Below are 15,720 nucleotides of genomic sequence, written 5' to 3'. Positions count from 1 at the left end.
TTTATTCCTTCTGATAGTCAATCTTCCTTGAAAGATGGCTTTTAAAAAATGCAGAGAATAATGTGGAGTTCTCAGGCTTGTTCTTATAAGATGTGGGTATGATTTCTGGCATCACAAAGTATGTGTGGATTCAGTTGAGTTTTCACCCCTGTGTGAATAAGTTCCCATCTCATCTCTTAAAGCCTCCTTGATTCCCCCACAGCCTTAAAAGTAGTGGCCAAGTTTTTTCATACCTTTATGCCTAATCTGGTTCCTGCTGTTGAGTGGCATCTCAAAGTATGTTGACTGACTGAAGGAGTTAATGGACTTAATGAATAAATGAGTGTGTTTTATTAAGTTTCTGAAGATAACTTTCTGGTACTTTATTAAAGAAAATCAGCTAGCATTCTACCATGCTCTATAGATAACATTTCTTACAATTAGGAAATGGTTGGTTGACAGATGTAGAATTGCTTCCCTCATCTTGCAGATCCTCACAAAGGATTCGGTGACCATCAGTGTGGATGGGGTGGTCTATTACCGTGTTCAGAATGCCACCCTGGCTGTGGCAAATATCACCAACGCAGACTCAGCCACCCGTCTTTTGGCACAAACTACTCTCAGGAATGTTCTGGGCACCAAGAACCTTTCTCAGATCCTCTCTGACAGAGAAGAAATTGCACACAACATGCAGGTAAGGAATGCACCCACTAGAGACTGGAAACCGAAGCAAAACGCTGGTGGTTGTGTGAGAATCTGGCCTTTTTTTTTTTTTTTACCTTCATAGTAAGGTTCCTCAGGCTTGATGGAAGGAGATGCTTTTCACACTTAGAGTTCATGGGTTCATAACACCCCGACACAAGTGTCGTTTTTATATGTATACTTTGTATTTCTTTTTTCCAGTATCAGCATTAACCTTTTTATTTAAGCATAATAGTTCAGAGGTTGTCCTGCAAGGCAGGCAGGTTTTGAAGCTTTATTCTGTGTGTGAGTCCCAAGAAGTCTCTCGTGCCTGTTTCCCAATCTTCTTGAGTAGTGGATGTTAAGTAAAGAGTTAAAAGTCTGAATTCTTACTATTTGTGCAGACTTCATTGTGGGTCAAATCTCATTTGATACTCTCCACAACCTTATGAAATAATATGGTTTCATTTCTGCCTTTTTAAAGGAGGAAAGTGAAACACAAAGAAGTAATATGGTTTACACATGAGCTTAGGGTCATATGTATAGCCCCCAGCCTGGCCACCTGTTTCTGAAAGTAAAGTTTCATTGGAATACAGCCACGTGCATTCCCTTGTGTATTCCCATGGCTGCCATTGACCTGTAGCAGCGGGTTGAACAGTTGTGACCAGACTGCAAAGAAGCGAATCTTGCGCGGCCCTGCTAGAAGAAGCACGCCAAGCCCTGCATTAGCTTATTAGCAGCCAAGTCAGGGTCAGTTCTCCAGTGACCCAGTCCCTCCCCAGCATATTCCTTCCACTGCAGGTTAACCCTTCCTCTGCCACTCCCCCAGCACCTTATCTGCTCCACATCCCAGTGGGTGTAGCCGTCTGGGCTGGGCTGACCACTCTTACTTGCCTTCTCTCCTCCTGACAGTGTACTCTGGACGATGCCACCGACGACTGGGGAATAAAGGTGGAACGTGTGGAAATTAAGGATGTGAAGCTGCCCGTGCAGCTCCAGAGAGCTATGGCTGCCGAGGCAGAAGCGTCCCGGGAGGCTCGAGCCAAGGTAATGTTTTCTGGGCTGTTTTTCTTTTACTCATTATTTTATTTATTTATTTTAGTTTCTTTTTATTTTTACTTATTTATTTATTATGTGTTATACATGACAGCAGAATGCATTTTCAACTCATAGTACACATATAGAGCACAATTTTTCATGTCTCTGGTTGTACACAAAGTAGTGTCACAACATTTGTGTCTTCATACATGTACTTAGGGTAATTCCACCATCTTTCCTACCCCCATGCCTCCTCCCTTCCCTTCCCTCCCTCTTGCCCTTAGTTTGTTTTCTTACTGAAATTTTAAATTTCAAATACAGTAAAACACACTTATTGTAAAACATCAAAACAATTCCACAGTGTTTAGTGAAAGTGGAAGCACCCCTCATCACCCCAAATCCTGTTCCCCAGAGGCCACACTCTTAACATATCCCTGTACTGAGATGTTTTTTTGATTGGGTTGTTGCATTATTGGCTTGTTTGTTTTATGAAGCAGGGTCACAGGGTTCATAGTGCCCTGTACCTTGCTCTTTTCCCTTAATACCTGATGGGCATATCATTCCATTAGAGTCAGCTCATTCTTTCATGACAGTGAGCCCCAACTTTATTCTTTATTCCAACTTTATTCAGCCCACTGTCAAGGGCAGATTGACAGTTTGAGAGCAGATGGGCATCATGTCAGTTTGTTGTCATCCATTCCTCACTTATTCTGTCTTCTCTTTCACTCTTTCTCTTTTCAGGACCTTCTTCCTTCTTCCTATTACCTCTTCCTCTTCTTTCCTTTCTCTGACAGTTGCTCTTTCTCCTTTCTTTATGTCACCACCCTTGCCTTTGAGACATTAATGTATAACAATATAGGAATATCTCACCAAACCCCAAGATAGGAAGTAGAGTCAGGCCTCACCAAAACCTGATGCAGGAACCAGAAGGCGCTAACACTAAAGGGAGCTGGTCATCCCATTTCTGAGCCACATCCCTCTGGAACTACTGTGTGGGGAGGACATGTGACTCCAAGATTCACTGCATTCACAGGTGACCAGTAAAGGAGGCCAACCAGTCCTGATTGCACATGTGCAGAAGAAAGATTCTCTTCAGTCCAACTTTGGCCAAAGGGCAAAGTCATACACTAACATGGCCCCACAGCCCCACTCTGCCACAGAACCCTGACCTTTTCTTCTCTTAGGATGCCCTTTAAATGATAAATTGGTCACTATAATTTCTTAGTACCAAATAGAAAAGTACCCCATTTGACATGCTGCCTCCAGAATATTCTATTAATCATAATTTTTAGGTTTTCCTAATGTGATCGTCAGTGTTCATGATAATAACCTGAAGATACTTCAGAATCCTCAAGTGTCTTCTTTCAAAATTGTCACTTCTAGCCAAGCCTGCTGGCAGCACACATCATGATCCCAGCTCCTTGGGAGACTGAGGCAGGGGCTCACAAATTTGACGCTTGTCTGGGAAACTTAGTGAGACCCTGTCTCGAAAATAAAATGAAAAATTTAAAAGGATTGGGGATGTAGCTAAGTGATAGAGAGCTTGCCTAGCATGCACAAGGCCCTGGGTTCAATCCATACATGTGCACGCGCGTGCACACACACACACCTGTCCCTTTTAAAAGACTAATTATATTTATTTATTTATTTATTTTTTAATATTTATTTTTTTTTTAGTTTTCGGCGGACAACATCTTTGTTTGTATGTGGTGCTGAGGATTGAACCCGGGCCGCACGCATGCCAGGCGAGGCTAGCGTGCTACCGCTTGAGCCACATCCCCAGCCCAGACTAATTATATTTATGACAATGTTATCAAATGTTCCCTATTAGTGTCTAATTATTCTGAAAATCAGGAATTGCTTTTACTAGAATCTGTCATTAATCAAAAGCCCCTTTTCTAAACCATATTAAATAATATACTTTCCTACACAGACTATATAGACTGTCAACACTTGAAGAATCCTCAGAAACTGTCTTCCAAAAGTGACACATACCTCACCCAGTTGTGCACACACACACACCCTTGTTCCTATGCCAGTAATTAAGCACTGTACGGTTTCCACTAAGCTTGACCTCAGAATCCTTCTGTAACAGTCTAAGTAACAACCCTCAACTGCTAGGAGTTAGCCCTAAAAATGAAATTTGTTTGCCATCATTGTCAAAACAAAAATAGAAGCCATGGGCATAAATTCATGTTCTCATGGAAAATAGGGGGTTATCATTTCTTCAACAAATAAATTGCAGAGGAACAGAGAGAGGGGTTAGGAGAACCTATAGATGAAAAGTCAGAGAAAATTTCCTGAAGTTAATTAGCCATCAGAGAAATGCAGATTCAAATTATAGGCAGATGCCACCCTAGATAGCCACCAGAATGGCTTGGGTGGGGAAAAAAAAAGTAAGAAAGGGACCAAAAGTGGCAGGAGAAGAACTGGAAATTCGCTGCTCAGGAGAGTGTCTGTTGGTCCAAGCAGTGTGGAAAAGAGTATGGTAGCATCTATCCAAACTGAAAGTTTACATACCAACCTGTGAGCCTATAGCTCCCCTGGTAAGTATGTATCTCATGAAAATGCTTTCATTCATTCTGTTTCCCAAAAGGCAGGCACTGGGAGATTCACTGTAGCACTGCCTCGTTGACACAAACTAGAAACTACCCAAATGTCCCTTGCTAGGTGAAGAGATAAATTGTGGTTTAGTCACATGAAAGAACAATGTAGTAGAAGATGAATGTGTAACTGCTCATGACATAATTTGAGGAGAAGCAGCCAGACACAAAAGAGGACCGATTTTCTACACATTGTACTGCACATTAGTCAAACCTCTTTTTAAAGTTTTTAGACCTATACTCAGAATGTAGCATCTACCGTGCTTCATGCTCCCTTCCTTCTTTTGATAGCTCTCAGAAAAAATGCCTGGCACATGCTGTCCAGCTCTTATTTCTGGGGTTAGTGGTCTATTGAAAGAATGGAGCGCAAAACCAAACAAGATCTTTTTTCTCTTCCCTTCCCTCTGACCAGCCCACCTGGTCTCAGGAAGGGTACAAACAATGCCAGTCTCACACATGTGAAAAGGTTACTATTTAAAACGTCAGATCTGGGCTGGGGATTTGGCTCAAGCGGTAGTGCGCTCGCCTGGCATGCATGCGGCCCGGGTTCGATCCTCAGCACCACATACAAATAAAGATGTTGTGTACGCCGAGGACTAACAAATAAATATTAAAATTCTCTCTCTCTTTAAAAAAAAATAAATAAATAAAACATCAGATCTGTGTGGCTGGCAGTGAAGCTCAGTGGTAGAGTACTTGCCTAGCGTGCACAAGGCTCTGGGTTCCATCCCCAGCACCACAAAAACAAATAAAATGATGATCTGTGAATGTGGAGTATTGATTGATGTGCAGTTACTGCACGCTTAGCAAAAGCCGCACACACCCACAAGGAGCTTGCTTTGCTGAACAGAGTGTACTCAGCCTGTATCTAGACAAAGCCTGCGGTGTTATGTTCACGTCTTTGGCAGCTTGCTTAGAGCAGCTTTTCTGCAAACAAAATGTGTGCCCATCCTGGTGGTCTGGCTTCCCGGCCAAGAGATTGTGTATTGATTGGTGGTGGGAAATGAGATATCTTTGCAGTTGGTCCATGTCCAGAGGAAAAAAAGTGCCTAATTGGACATATGAGATGATATGGAAAAAAAAAATCAGAGCCTGCTGTTCCTATGCAGGCCTCTGTAAGGCTTGCCTTGGAGTACAGTTACATAGCTCTCTTTGAGTGTGTCTGGCACTCGCCCCTTCTCCTAGAGCTAGCTAGGACACAATGGTTTGCCTTGATAAGGTTTTTATCCTGCAAATTGCGTCCCTTCTCTCACTAAGTACTATCCCTTGTCTCTCTGTTAATGGCACTTCCAGTGCAACCAAAACCTCAAAACTTGGGACTCAGCCCCTGTCCGCTCCCTCCCCATGCCCAGTCAGCCTCTAAGTACTGTTGTTTCCCACTCCCATCACTCCCCAGTCCAACTTGTCCCCAGTCCCCAACACCAATGAATCCCACCGACCCCTCTAAAGCAGTTCCACTAACGGCTCCCAATCTCCTCCTTTCTAAATTCAGCACCCCTCAGTGTTTTCCAGCTAGAACTGATGAGTTTACTCATCTACAGAACGGAGACCAAACACCTTGGCCTTCACTGCCCTGGGAGCCCTGGCCCTGTTCACCTCTTCCTCGCAGTGTTCAGCTTGTCACGGTTTTGTCAGCATTTATCACACTAGAAAGAAAAGGTCTGTCCCAGCTCTGTGTCCCCTACTTGACCAGGAGCTGTAGGAAGCCAGTGTTGCTGCCCTCCATCCCCAGCTCCTGCAGGCGCTCACTAATACCTAGAAGGCCCCCAAAGTTTTCTGTATAAGCAAATGAAATCTCCCTGGGCACAAGAGCATTGCTGCCATTCTGACAATCACAAAATACTATGAAGTATGTATTTTGAGATCCCTGTGGGACAACATGGTGAAACTGCAATTTTAATCTTGATAATTATGGTATTTTTGTACCTTTTCCTCTTCTAGGACTTATGGATTGACATTAGCAGCCTTGATTTAGATTCTATATCTTGTGTGCATTAAAGCATAGTTGGATTCAAAGATCAGGTCTTGGCTTGTCACTTGCCATTCTTTTGTAGCAATTTCCACTCATTCATGTAACCCTTTATATGCCTTCTTTCTTCCTCACACTGGCACACTGGTCCTATGAATAAGTTGTGTCTTGTTTTAAGAACAAGAAGCTGAGCCAGGTAAGGTGGCACATGCCTGTAATCCCAGCATCTCAGGAGGCTGAGGCAGGAGGATCCCAAGTTCAAAGCCAGTCTCAGCAACAGTGAGGCACTAACCCTGCCTCTAAATAAAATACAAAATAGGGCTGGGGATGTGGCTCAGTGGTTGAGTGCTCCTGGGTTGAATCCCCAATCCCAACCCCCACCAAAAAAAAGAATAACAAACTGAGATTCAGGATGTAAAATAATCCCTGAGAACATACGACTAGTAAGTGTTAGATTTGGGATTTTAGCTTAAGTATCTTTAGCTCCCTCCAAAACCCCTGTTCTCTCCACCATCCAGTGATCTGCAAATATTTTTGCCCATATAAACCCTTAAAGAATTTGAAAGTTATATATTCCACTTCAAATTGCATGTAAAAATTTTTATCTTCAATGTAGGTACTTGCCAAGCATCTAATTTCTGGCATGTTGTAAAAATTGACATTTTAAAGTGAAACTGTTAACATCATTCTTATAAATGTATCCTATGAAATTTAAGCAACATAATGACTCAATCCCCTATTTAAAAATATGTGGATAATACCCTTTTTAACATCAGGTATATTGTGTCTTTTTCTTCTTGATCTTATATTTCCATTCCACCTCCCCAGATATTCTTTCCCTAGTATATTTTACTACCGTATTGTGACACATTTAGTATATGTTAGAATTAATTTTAAAAATTTTTCCTATGATTATAAATAAGATTCTACAAATGTTTCGGAGTTTCTCCTAAATAAGAAACATTTTTTTTTTTTTTACTAGAAATGGTTCTCTTAAATGCAACAAATGAGGAATTAAACCATAACTATGTGTATGGCTATTAACCATTGCTAGAATATGACAATTCAGCATCAATTTTATTCCCTTTTTTAGTTTTACAAACATAAGAACTAGGAAAACTTATGAGAAGTAAAGTTTTGTTTGAAGTAACATCGTGTAATTCTTAGTGCTCCCTTTGAGCACTAAGAATTTGTGCTCAAAAAAAATTGAATTTGTGTGGTAAAAAGTCGTAGAGCAATCTTTCGTCAAAATATATTTTTACTTTTTAATGATCTATCAGTTTGCAGTTCAGTAAGATTCTCTTTTCTTTCTTTGAAATCAAAGCATTGGAAAGCTGTCTGACTGCCAGAGGATTTATATTCAGTCCTCACCGTCGCTCACCTTCTCAACCCCCACACAGTATTGTGACTTGTCCCTGGTAAAAGAGAGTGTCTTGAGCCAGGCACAGCCTCAGGCAAATCAGTTAGGAAACCAAATCTAGAAACTTGAGTATCTAGAAATCTTGGGGTTGATTTCCTTGGAACTATTCTGGCATACTCCTGGGCAGTTTGGGGTACCACCTAAGGTACCCCAGTTTGAAGATGGCTGCATGACAGCACCTGGGGATTTCCAGGCTGACCTCTCCTCCCTCCTCCATAGGTTATTGCAGCTGAGGGAGAAATGAATGCATCCAGAGCTCTGAAAGAAGCGTCTATGGTTATCACCGAGTCTCCTGCAGCCCTTCAGCTCCGGTACCTTCAGACACTGACCACCATTGCTGCGGAGAAAAATTCGACTATTGTCTTCCCTCTGCCCATAGATATGCTGCAAGGCATCATGGGGGCAAAACGCTGAGCCTCCTAGGTCAGTGCAGAGGTGAGCTCTGTGCTGCCAAGGATGAAGTAGGGGACCAAATTAGCCTTCAGCTCACAAAGAGTAGGGCAGGGAGCCTTGATTATCCTCCCTCTTTCCTTTTCTATATGTATGTGGAATATGGGGTTCTTAGAACGTATAGTGATCATAAAAGTAGATGAAAGAATTGATAGCTTATAAATACTGAGAAAGATTGGTGATTTATAAGATAATCTACTGTTTTAAATATTTAAGAGTTTGCATTTGTAAGTTGGTCTGTAGTAGGTGAAGTCCTTCTTTCCACTTCTGTTGAGTAGTTCTGCACCCTCTCTCAACAGCAGGCCAGAGGCGAGAGCATAGTTCAGGACTGCCACCTGATACCCCTGGCGGATACATGATTTGCAGAAAGTAATGTCCTTGTGCTATAACCAGCCCCTCTGGGCCGCATGTGCCTTACTTCTAGGGAATCTTTTAAGGACATTTTTCCTAATGTCCATTTACTTTCTGAACCCAGACTATATTTCAAAATGATGCTCATTGGATGGTAGGTATTTTCTTGTCTACAACTGCCAGAGTTTGAGGAAGTGGTCAAGATCAGTGAAAACGATTTTTTAAAGTCACTATTGGGCAGTCCCTTTGAAAATAGTAGATACATTTTTAACTTCTTTGAGCCTCCTTCATGAGTAAATGATTCCTCCGTGGTCTCCTTCAAGCCAGCTGAATAGTGATCATAAAAACGATATGATCATAAAAACAAATGTGTTTTTTCTGACTTTTGCCTATTTTCATATATCAGGTTTTGAATAGTTCTGATTTTTTTAATAAAAGTTTTCTCTAAGTTCTATGAACAATTGTTATATACGCATTTGAATCACCAAGGGCTAAGAGACTTTTTTATAAATGTCTTCAGAAAACTATTATATTTTCCTGTCTGCATGCTGTTAACTGTGGTACTCTGTGAAATATTCTGATTACCAATCCCATTCATTTAGCTGTACAAGGAGTTCACCATATATTGGGCATGTAATTCCCAATGATCTGGGGCAGACCCTGTTAAGCTTTGGATGTCAAGATAGATGTGAGATTTTCGTTTGCCTCGTTGTTACTTTCTCAATCACATATGCCTATGCTGAAAGAGGAAGGGGTCAGCCCCTTTGGACCACGGTTTCTTAGTCTATAACATCAGGAAGCTCCTTCCATTTTGCAAGTGCCTATAAATTTGAGCAACCTGGCCTGGACAGCTATCTGGTGACATTTGCGACACTTCCTCTCTGAGGCTCTAAATTCACCTACAGAAGTTTAAAAATAACAGTTTCCTTTCCCAGCACCACTCTTGATTCCTGCCCCTAGATAAAAGCCCTCTGATGGTCCCAGCCTGTGGATGTCACTTCCCCTACACCCCATTTCCAAGCTTATTTTTAAGAAAGCCTTGAACGCAGCTATCCAGGTTCCAAGCTATATTAGAAGCCTAGGCAGCCTTTCAGCTCGGTACTCGAATTGCATTTATATTTTGAATTTTGAATGATGGCATTGTTTGTTTTGTGACGGGGCTCACCCTTGGCCACTGAGGACCAAGAAACCCCAAATCCTGATGAGACTGTCTTCTCAGATGAAGAGCAACAGTGCTCTTGGTTCCATGACTTTCCCTTTCTGCAGATACAAAATGACCTTCGCTTTTCATCTTTGTGTATTCCTAGCCCATTAGGCTACATGTCAGGGATGGGGAGCATATAGGTAGCTCTGGGGGATGAGAGCCCTGGTGCAAGGGATCTTTCCACACGGCCTCCCCTCCCAAAAATGTACATAATAAAGTGTGTGCAGTTGAACTCGTTTTCTCTGGGTGAGAGTCTATTTCCATCCCTACTTAGTATATGTGTATTTCATTTTTCCGAAGTGTCCCATCAGATCTCCCAGGTGCTGACTGTCTGCCTTGGCCACACTCTCCCTGAGGAGTTTGAGAACCACATAACCCCCACAGAGCTTCATCCAGCTTCATCTCCCCTTGCCTTCTTCCAACTGGGATAGGAACCCGCTTCTTACTGTCACTCAGATAATCACACAGACCTACTTCTACTTAAAATAATGACATAAACCAGGCACAGGCCTGTAATCCCAGCATCTTGGGAGGCTGAGTCACGAGGATCGTGAGTTCAAAGCCAGCCTCAGCAATGGTGAGGCACTTAGCAACTCAATGAGACCCTGTCTCTGAATAAAATTACAAAAATAGGGTTGGGAATGTGGTTCGTGGTTGAGTGCCCCTGAGTTCAATCCCCAGTACCAAAAATAATAATAATAATGACATAAAACCAATGGGTTTCACTTGCAACATTTGACCTTTGAAGAACTATCGCGAGTGAATGGTGACCTACCATTTGTACAGCACCAAACACCAATCATCTGGCCCTGTCAAGTATTTGTACATATATTCTCAAAACAGTTTCATGAAATACTTTGTTATCCCCACTTTGTAGATGAGGACATTGCGGCTCAAAGGTAAAAACTTAGCCAAAGTCACATGGATGGTAAGGAACAGAGCTGGCATTCAAACCTCTTCAATGCCAAAACTTCCTAAGGTGTCTTAACATATCCTCGCTGCTTACCTCCATCCCTTTTACATGCATTACACTACGGTTGTTTTTTATGTAGATCACAAGTTTTTCAAAACTGTCATGCCTAAGCAAGCCTTAAACTTTACTTTGGGGTCGTCTGATCTAGCCAAAGTCCGGTACAAATGAGGGTAGTTGAGTGGGTGTTTATAACCAGAGTGTGTTAACAAATCACTGGCCTGAGCAGAAGGAAATCAGGGTTCTGTGGACTTTGAGCTTATGCAGCCTTGGCAGTACATTATATCTTGTGATGCCCATGGCACCAGGTCCTCCCGAGGTCAGATAGTTAAGAGTGAACTTGGAGTCCTTCCTACTCATCAATGGTTTTCAAACTTCTTCTTAGCAGCAAGCCCCTTTTTTCAAAGGAAACTATATGCTAGCAAAAGATTTAAATTACCTTTTACCAGGTTAAATTCTTAAATGCACATTTATAACCCTGTAAAGTAAATCAGAGTTATGCAAGAGTTATAATCTTAAATCAGCCTCTGTACTCAACTCATTTCTCTGTTTTGCTTCTAAGTATCAGTGATTCTTATTACCACTTGAAAGATAAAATTTGAATCATATTTTTCAAATCATGGAGACACCTCAGAATTCTGGCATGGTTTATTAACCATCCGGTACAGCTTGCAATGTGACCCGAGAGGAGTCACATCCCTTCTCGGCCTCATTTTCCTCACCTGTAAAAGGAGACTGCAGTCCACCTGTTTGGGTCTCAGACCTTTTAACAATGTGTTGGACGGGCTGGGGACATAGCTCAGTTTGTAGACTGCTTGCCTTACATGCACAAGGCCATGGGTGGGTTCAATCCCCAGCACCACACACACACACACACACACACACACACACACACACACAAGAATCTCTTGAAAGTTGCAGAGCTTCATCTTTGGAAAGTGCATGCAGAGAATGCACATTCAAATTTGTACACTTAATGGGGAACACTGACCCCACTGCCAATATCTACTCAAAGACTTTGGTACCACTGGACTAGATCATCTCTAAGGTCCTAACTTCAAAGCTATACAGCTGGCTGAATTGCTCTCACCGAAACCAAGAAGGCTAAAGGAACCCTATGAATAGATTGCCAAGCTTTCTGCATGATCCCATTTTCCAGGCTATGGGAAACCCCTGGATTCGCTGAGGTTATTTGTGACCATCTCATACAATGATGCTGATAACAGCAGGCCCACAGCAGATCCAGTCTCAGATCATGCTAAGAAAGGAATTGGACTTGTTAATAAAATTCAGCCCTTTTCAAACTACTCCACAGCCAGAAGAGAAGACATGGGCGAGAGAGGACACTGAAACCGCTGTTAAAACCGAGGTGTTGGGGGTGGGGACTTAGCTCAGTGTGGAATGCTTGCCCAGCATGCTTGAGGCCCCTGAATTAGACCTCCAGCATCTTAAAAAGTTTTTTTTTTAAAGTTCTAGAGGTTTAGTAACAAGAGTGGCTAGGAAGTTTCCCAAAACATTCCTAGAGAAAAAAAAAATGGCTATAAATTAAACCCCCTGAAAATTACAAGATGCCACAAGACTATAAGGATTCACTACCAATAATATTCTTTATTTTCAGCATCAGGATCCAAAATGTCTCCACTAAAATAGTTGTCTACCTCTTCCTCCTTCCTGGGAGCCACGACTTTGTTCAGTTGTCCCCTCGCCCCCTTAGAGCTCTTACCTCCCAAGAGGAGTTCACCCCTAGCAGCTGGGATGATTTAGCCCATGGATAACTCCTCACTCCTGGCCTACCGTAGGTCATGTGACCCAATATGGACTCTTGTGAATTTGGGAGGGGTTCCTTCCTCTTCCCTTTCTTGGAAAAATTCTAGAAACATCCTTTCGCTTTTCCTCTGGGCATTGCCATGCATGTGTGCAGAGCCAGATATTTCACTACCAGACTGGGGATGGCAGAGCCAGGAGAATCAACAGGAATCCCAGACCCTTTGGTTTGAGTCAACCACAAAGGCCCCCTAAACCCTGGACTGTCATATGTGTGAGCACTGCAGTGTGCTCAGGGTTTGATTTGGTTTGAGTTGGTTCCCATTGCTCTCAGCCTAATACATCTATTTGGCCCACAGCACCCAGGGCCTTTACCTCCATAAATGTATACCATGGACAACGCTTTTTAAATTTTTCATTTTTGAGCACTTACTCTGGTCATATATTGTGTCAAGTGTTGCCTCCTGTATCTTTATAAAAATTCTCAGAGGCTAGACACTGTTCTCATTCCCATTTTGCATCTAAGAAAACTAAAGAGCTTAAGACTGCATTGCTAAGAAGTGGTGGAGCTGGAATTGGAACCCTGATGCCAAGCCCAGCTATTGCCCACAATAGTATATCGCCTCTCAGGAGGTAACAGATGAATACAACATTACCATTTTGCAAATGGAGAATTGGAAGTTCAGAAAAAAAAAATTGATGCTAAGGATTGAAACCTCATGCTGCTAAATATGAATCTATCACTGATCTACACCCCCAGCTCAGAGGAGAATTTTTAATTAATTTCTAATGGCTTGCACAAAATAAGTACAAAGTAAGTATCTGTTGAACTGAATTGCCCAAGATCCCACCCAGGATCCTTCAAGATCCTGGCCTATCTCTAATAAGAGATGCCACTTTGGCATCTAGTTCTAGTTTCACTGTGGCTTCTCAGTTGTGGGACCATCTAATGTGATGGTGAAATCTCAGTTGTAGGACAGCTAAAATCTAAAAGTATTAGGAAGAGAAAATATATGGCTGAAGTGAAACTGTTACTGATTTCACTCTTTTGCCCTTGAAGGAAAACTAGGAAGTCAGAGCAATCCAGTGGCCCCAGGCAATTTCCTCTCAGGGCTTTGCACAGTTCTCCCTAGAAGTCACAGCCACATCCTGCACCACCGTGTAGACCAAAAGAACTGCCAGGAAGGTCCACCTCCAGTAACCTCCCATGAATTCCCAGGAAGTAAACTGGCTTTGTCCAACAGGTCTCCACTTGCCTCTAATGAATTCCTAGAAGCTTCGGCTGGTAACTGTTGATTGTGTTCCAAGTGTTAAGTTGATTGCTTGCTTTGACCACTTGAAAGCAACTTTTTGCGGGTAGCAGACATCATAGGATCAAGTCCAAACCCATCCATGTGGCATTCAAGGGCCCTGCCCACAAGTGGCTCAGCTCCAAAGACTGGCACCACCCAGCTTCTATCCAGCCATATCCGCTGTCTGCCCCCTGAGCACACCATTCTCCTTCCTGGCTTCCTGCCAGTGTCCCTGCTGCACCCTCTGCCCGAGAGGACTTACCCATCCCCCATGTTTCACGCGGAAAATTCCTTCTCCACTACCCTCGTCATTTCTGTGATGAATCAGAATCTCAGGAGGTAGGGCTCATGGGAACTCATGCTTTTAAAAAGCTCCCTGGATAATTTCAGGGCCCAACCAGCTTTGGAAACAACAGTGTAAACACACACACTCTCTCTCTCTCTCTCTCTCTTCTCATCACATCACCCTCACACTGGTGTCTGTCTTCTACAGTCTCACATAAAAGAGCTTCACTACATAACTTGGATTGGGACAGGGTGGAGGGAGTAGCATGGAACAAGAGGGGGAAACTTGGTGAGAAGAGTCCAGATGAAGGAGGAGAGGGAATGGGCTCTTCCCTTCAGCAGGTTCCTTGGACTGGTTTGCAATGTCCACAAGGAAAAGATTTTGAGGCAGTTCATGAAAATGTTGAAGAGGGACCTCTGACACCCTGAGCATGAACAGAGATTCAAACCCAAGAGATCACACAGGGCACTGAGGAATCCCTCCCCCACGTCCCAAAGCCTGCAAACTTGGGCACAACCAGGGACAGCTCCTAGGATGGTAGCTGCAGCAGCAGAGATTTCTCCAAACAGCTCTGGGACAGCAGAATAAACCTGTGGGAACCAGCAGTGGAGAGAAAGATCCAGAAAGATGTCACAGGGTGTGACAGCTATGATGATGCACCTTGCCCAGTTTCTATGAGGGAATGTAACTAAGGGCTTTAGGCTACCCCACAGCTGCCTCAAGGTCATGCCCCTTGATGGCAGAACTCAGTGGGGACATAAGACACACCTGCTTATGAGAGACATGCAACTCCTTCCTTGGCTGACTTTGACTCTGGCCCACAACACTTTGAATGAAACCGATATTTGTACACTTATGTTCACAACAGCATTAACACAACAGCCAAAGTGTGGACGCAACCCATGTGTCCATTAGTGGATGTGTGAATAAACAAGATGTGGCGTATACGTACAATGGAATATTATCCTGCCAGATAAAGGAATGAAATGCTGGTACATGCTCTAACACAGATGAATTTTGAAAATGCTATTCTAAATGAAACAAGTCCAACACAGACAACAGCTATCACGTGACTCCACAGAGTGGGCAACTTCAGAGACAAAGTAGGACAGAGATTTCCTGGGGTTGCGGGGGTGGGGGGCGGATGAAGAATTATCATTTAATTAATGTGCAAGTTACATTACGTATGTTGAGGATTATGAAAAAGATTTGGGTATGAAAAAGATAGTGTGATAGCTACTCTGAGTTACATAGTGGATAATATCACTGAATTGTACACTTACAAATGGCTGAAGGGATATATATTTTGCTACGTATAGTTAGCTACAATCAAAAACAGCAAAAATAGGACTGTGGCTCAGGACTGCTTGAAAGCTTTGCTCAACCTTCCTGATGGTCAGGAAGGATGCTTCTGCCGGCCTGCTCTCCTTCTCCACCTAGGTCGTACTTGCATCCGGGTCTGATGGCCCTCCCAGTCTTCCTGCGAGGCATTTTCCCCAGTACAGTCTGAGCTCATCTCATCTCAGATCAGCATCTGCTTCTTGGAGGACCAGGATTAGCACCCAGGGTGCATGTAGCTCATCTACTGGTTCCCAAGCACATGCAAGGTGCCTCTCTGTGCATTTCTCCAAATTACAAGGGTCACAGGCAGGAAGACACTATTGCTATCAGGTGTGCAGGGCTGTTGCACGAGAACAGGTAAGGCATGCGAAG

At 43.0% G+C, this 15,720-nt stretch overlaps 1 protein-coding gene across 1 annotated transcript in view; it reads left to right on the top strand.

Annotated features, from left to right (window-relative positions):
* The window catches only part of Stom (stomatin), a 29,689-nt gene extending 19,762 nt beyond the window's left edge, over window positions 1-9,927 (top strand). The window contains exons 5-7 of the mRNA XM_027944948.2: window positions 470-673; window positions 1,573-1,707; window positions 7,910-9,927. Coding sequence (XP_027800749.1) covers window positions 470-673; window positions 1,573-1,707; window positions 7,910-8,104 — 534 coding nt within the window. The 3' untranslated portion in view covers window positions 8,105-9,927. The remainder of the gene's footprint in view (window positions 1-469; window positions 674-1,572; window positions 1,708-7,909) is intronic.
* The last annotated feature ends 5,793 nt before the right edge of the window (window positions 9,928-15,720 follow it).

Source organism: Marmota flaviventris, chromosome 13, assembly GCF_047511675.1.
Source record: "Marmota flaviventris isolate mMarFla1 chromosome 13, mMarFla1.hap1, whole genome shotgun sequence".
Taxonomy (NCBI): domain Eukaryota; kingdom Metazoa; phylum Chordata; class Mammalia; order Rodentia; family Sciuridae; genus Marmota; species Marmota flaviventris.
Note: the sequence above shows the minus strand (reverse complement) of the source record. Positions and strands in the feature narration are given on the sequence as shown.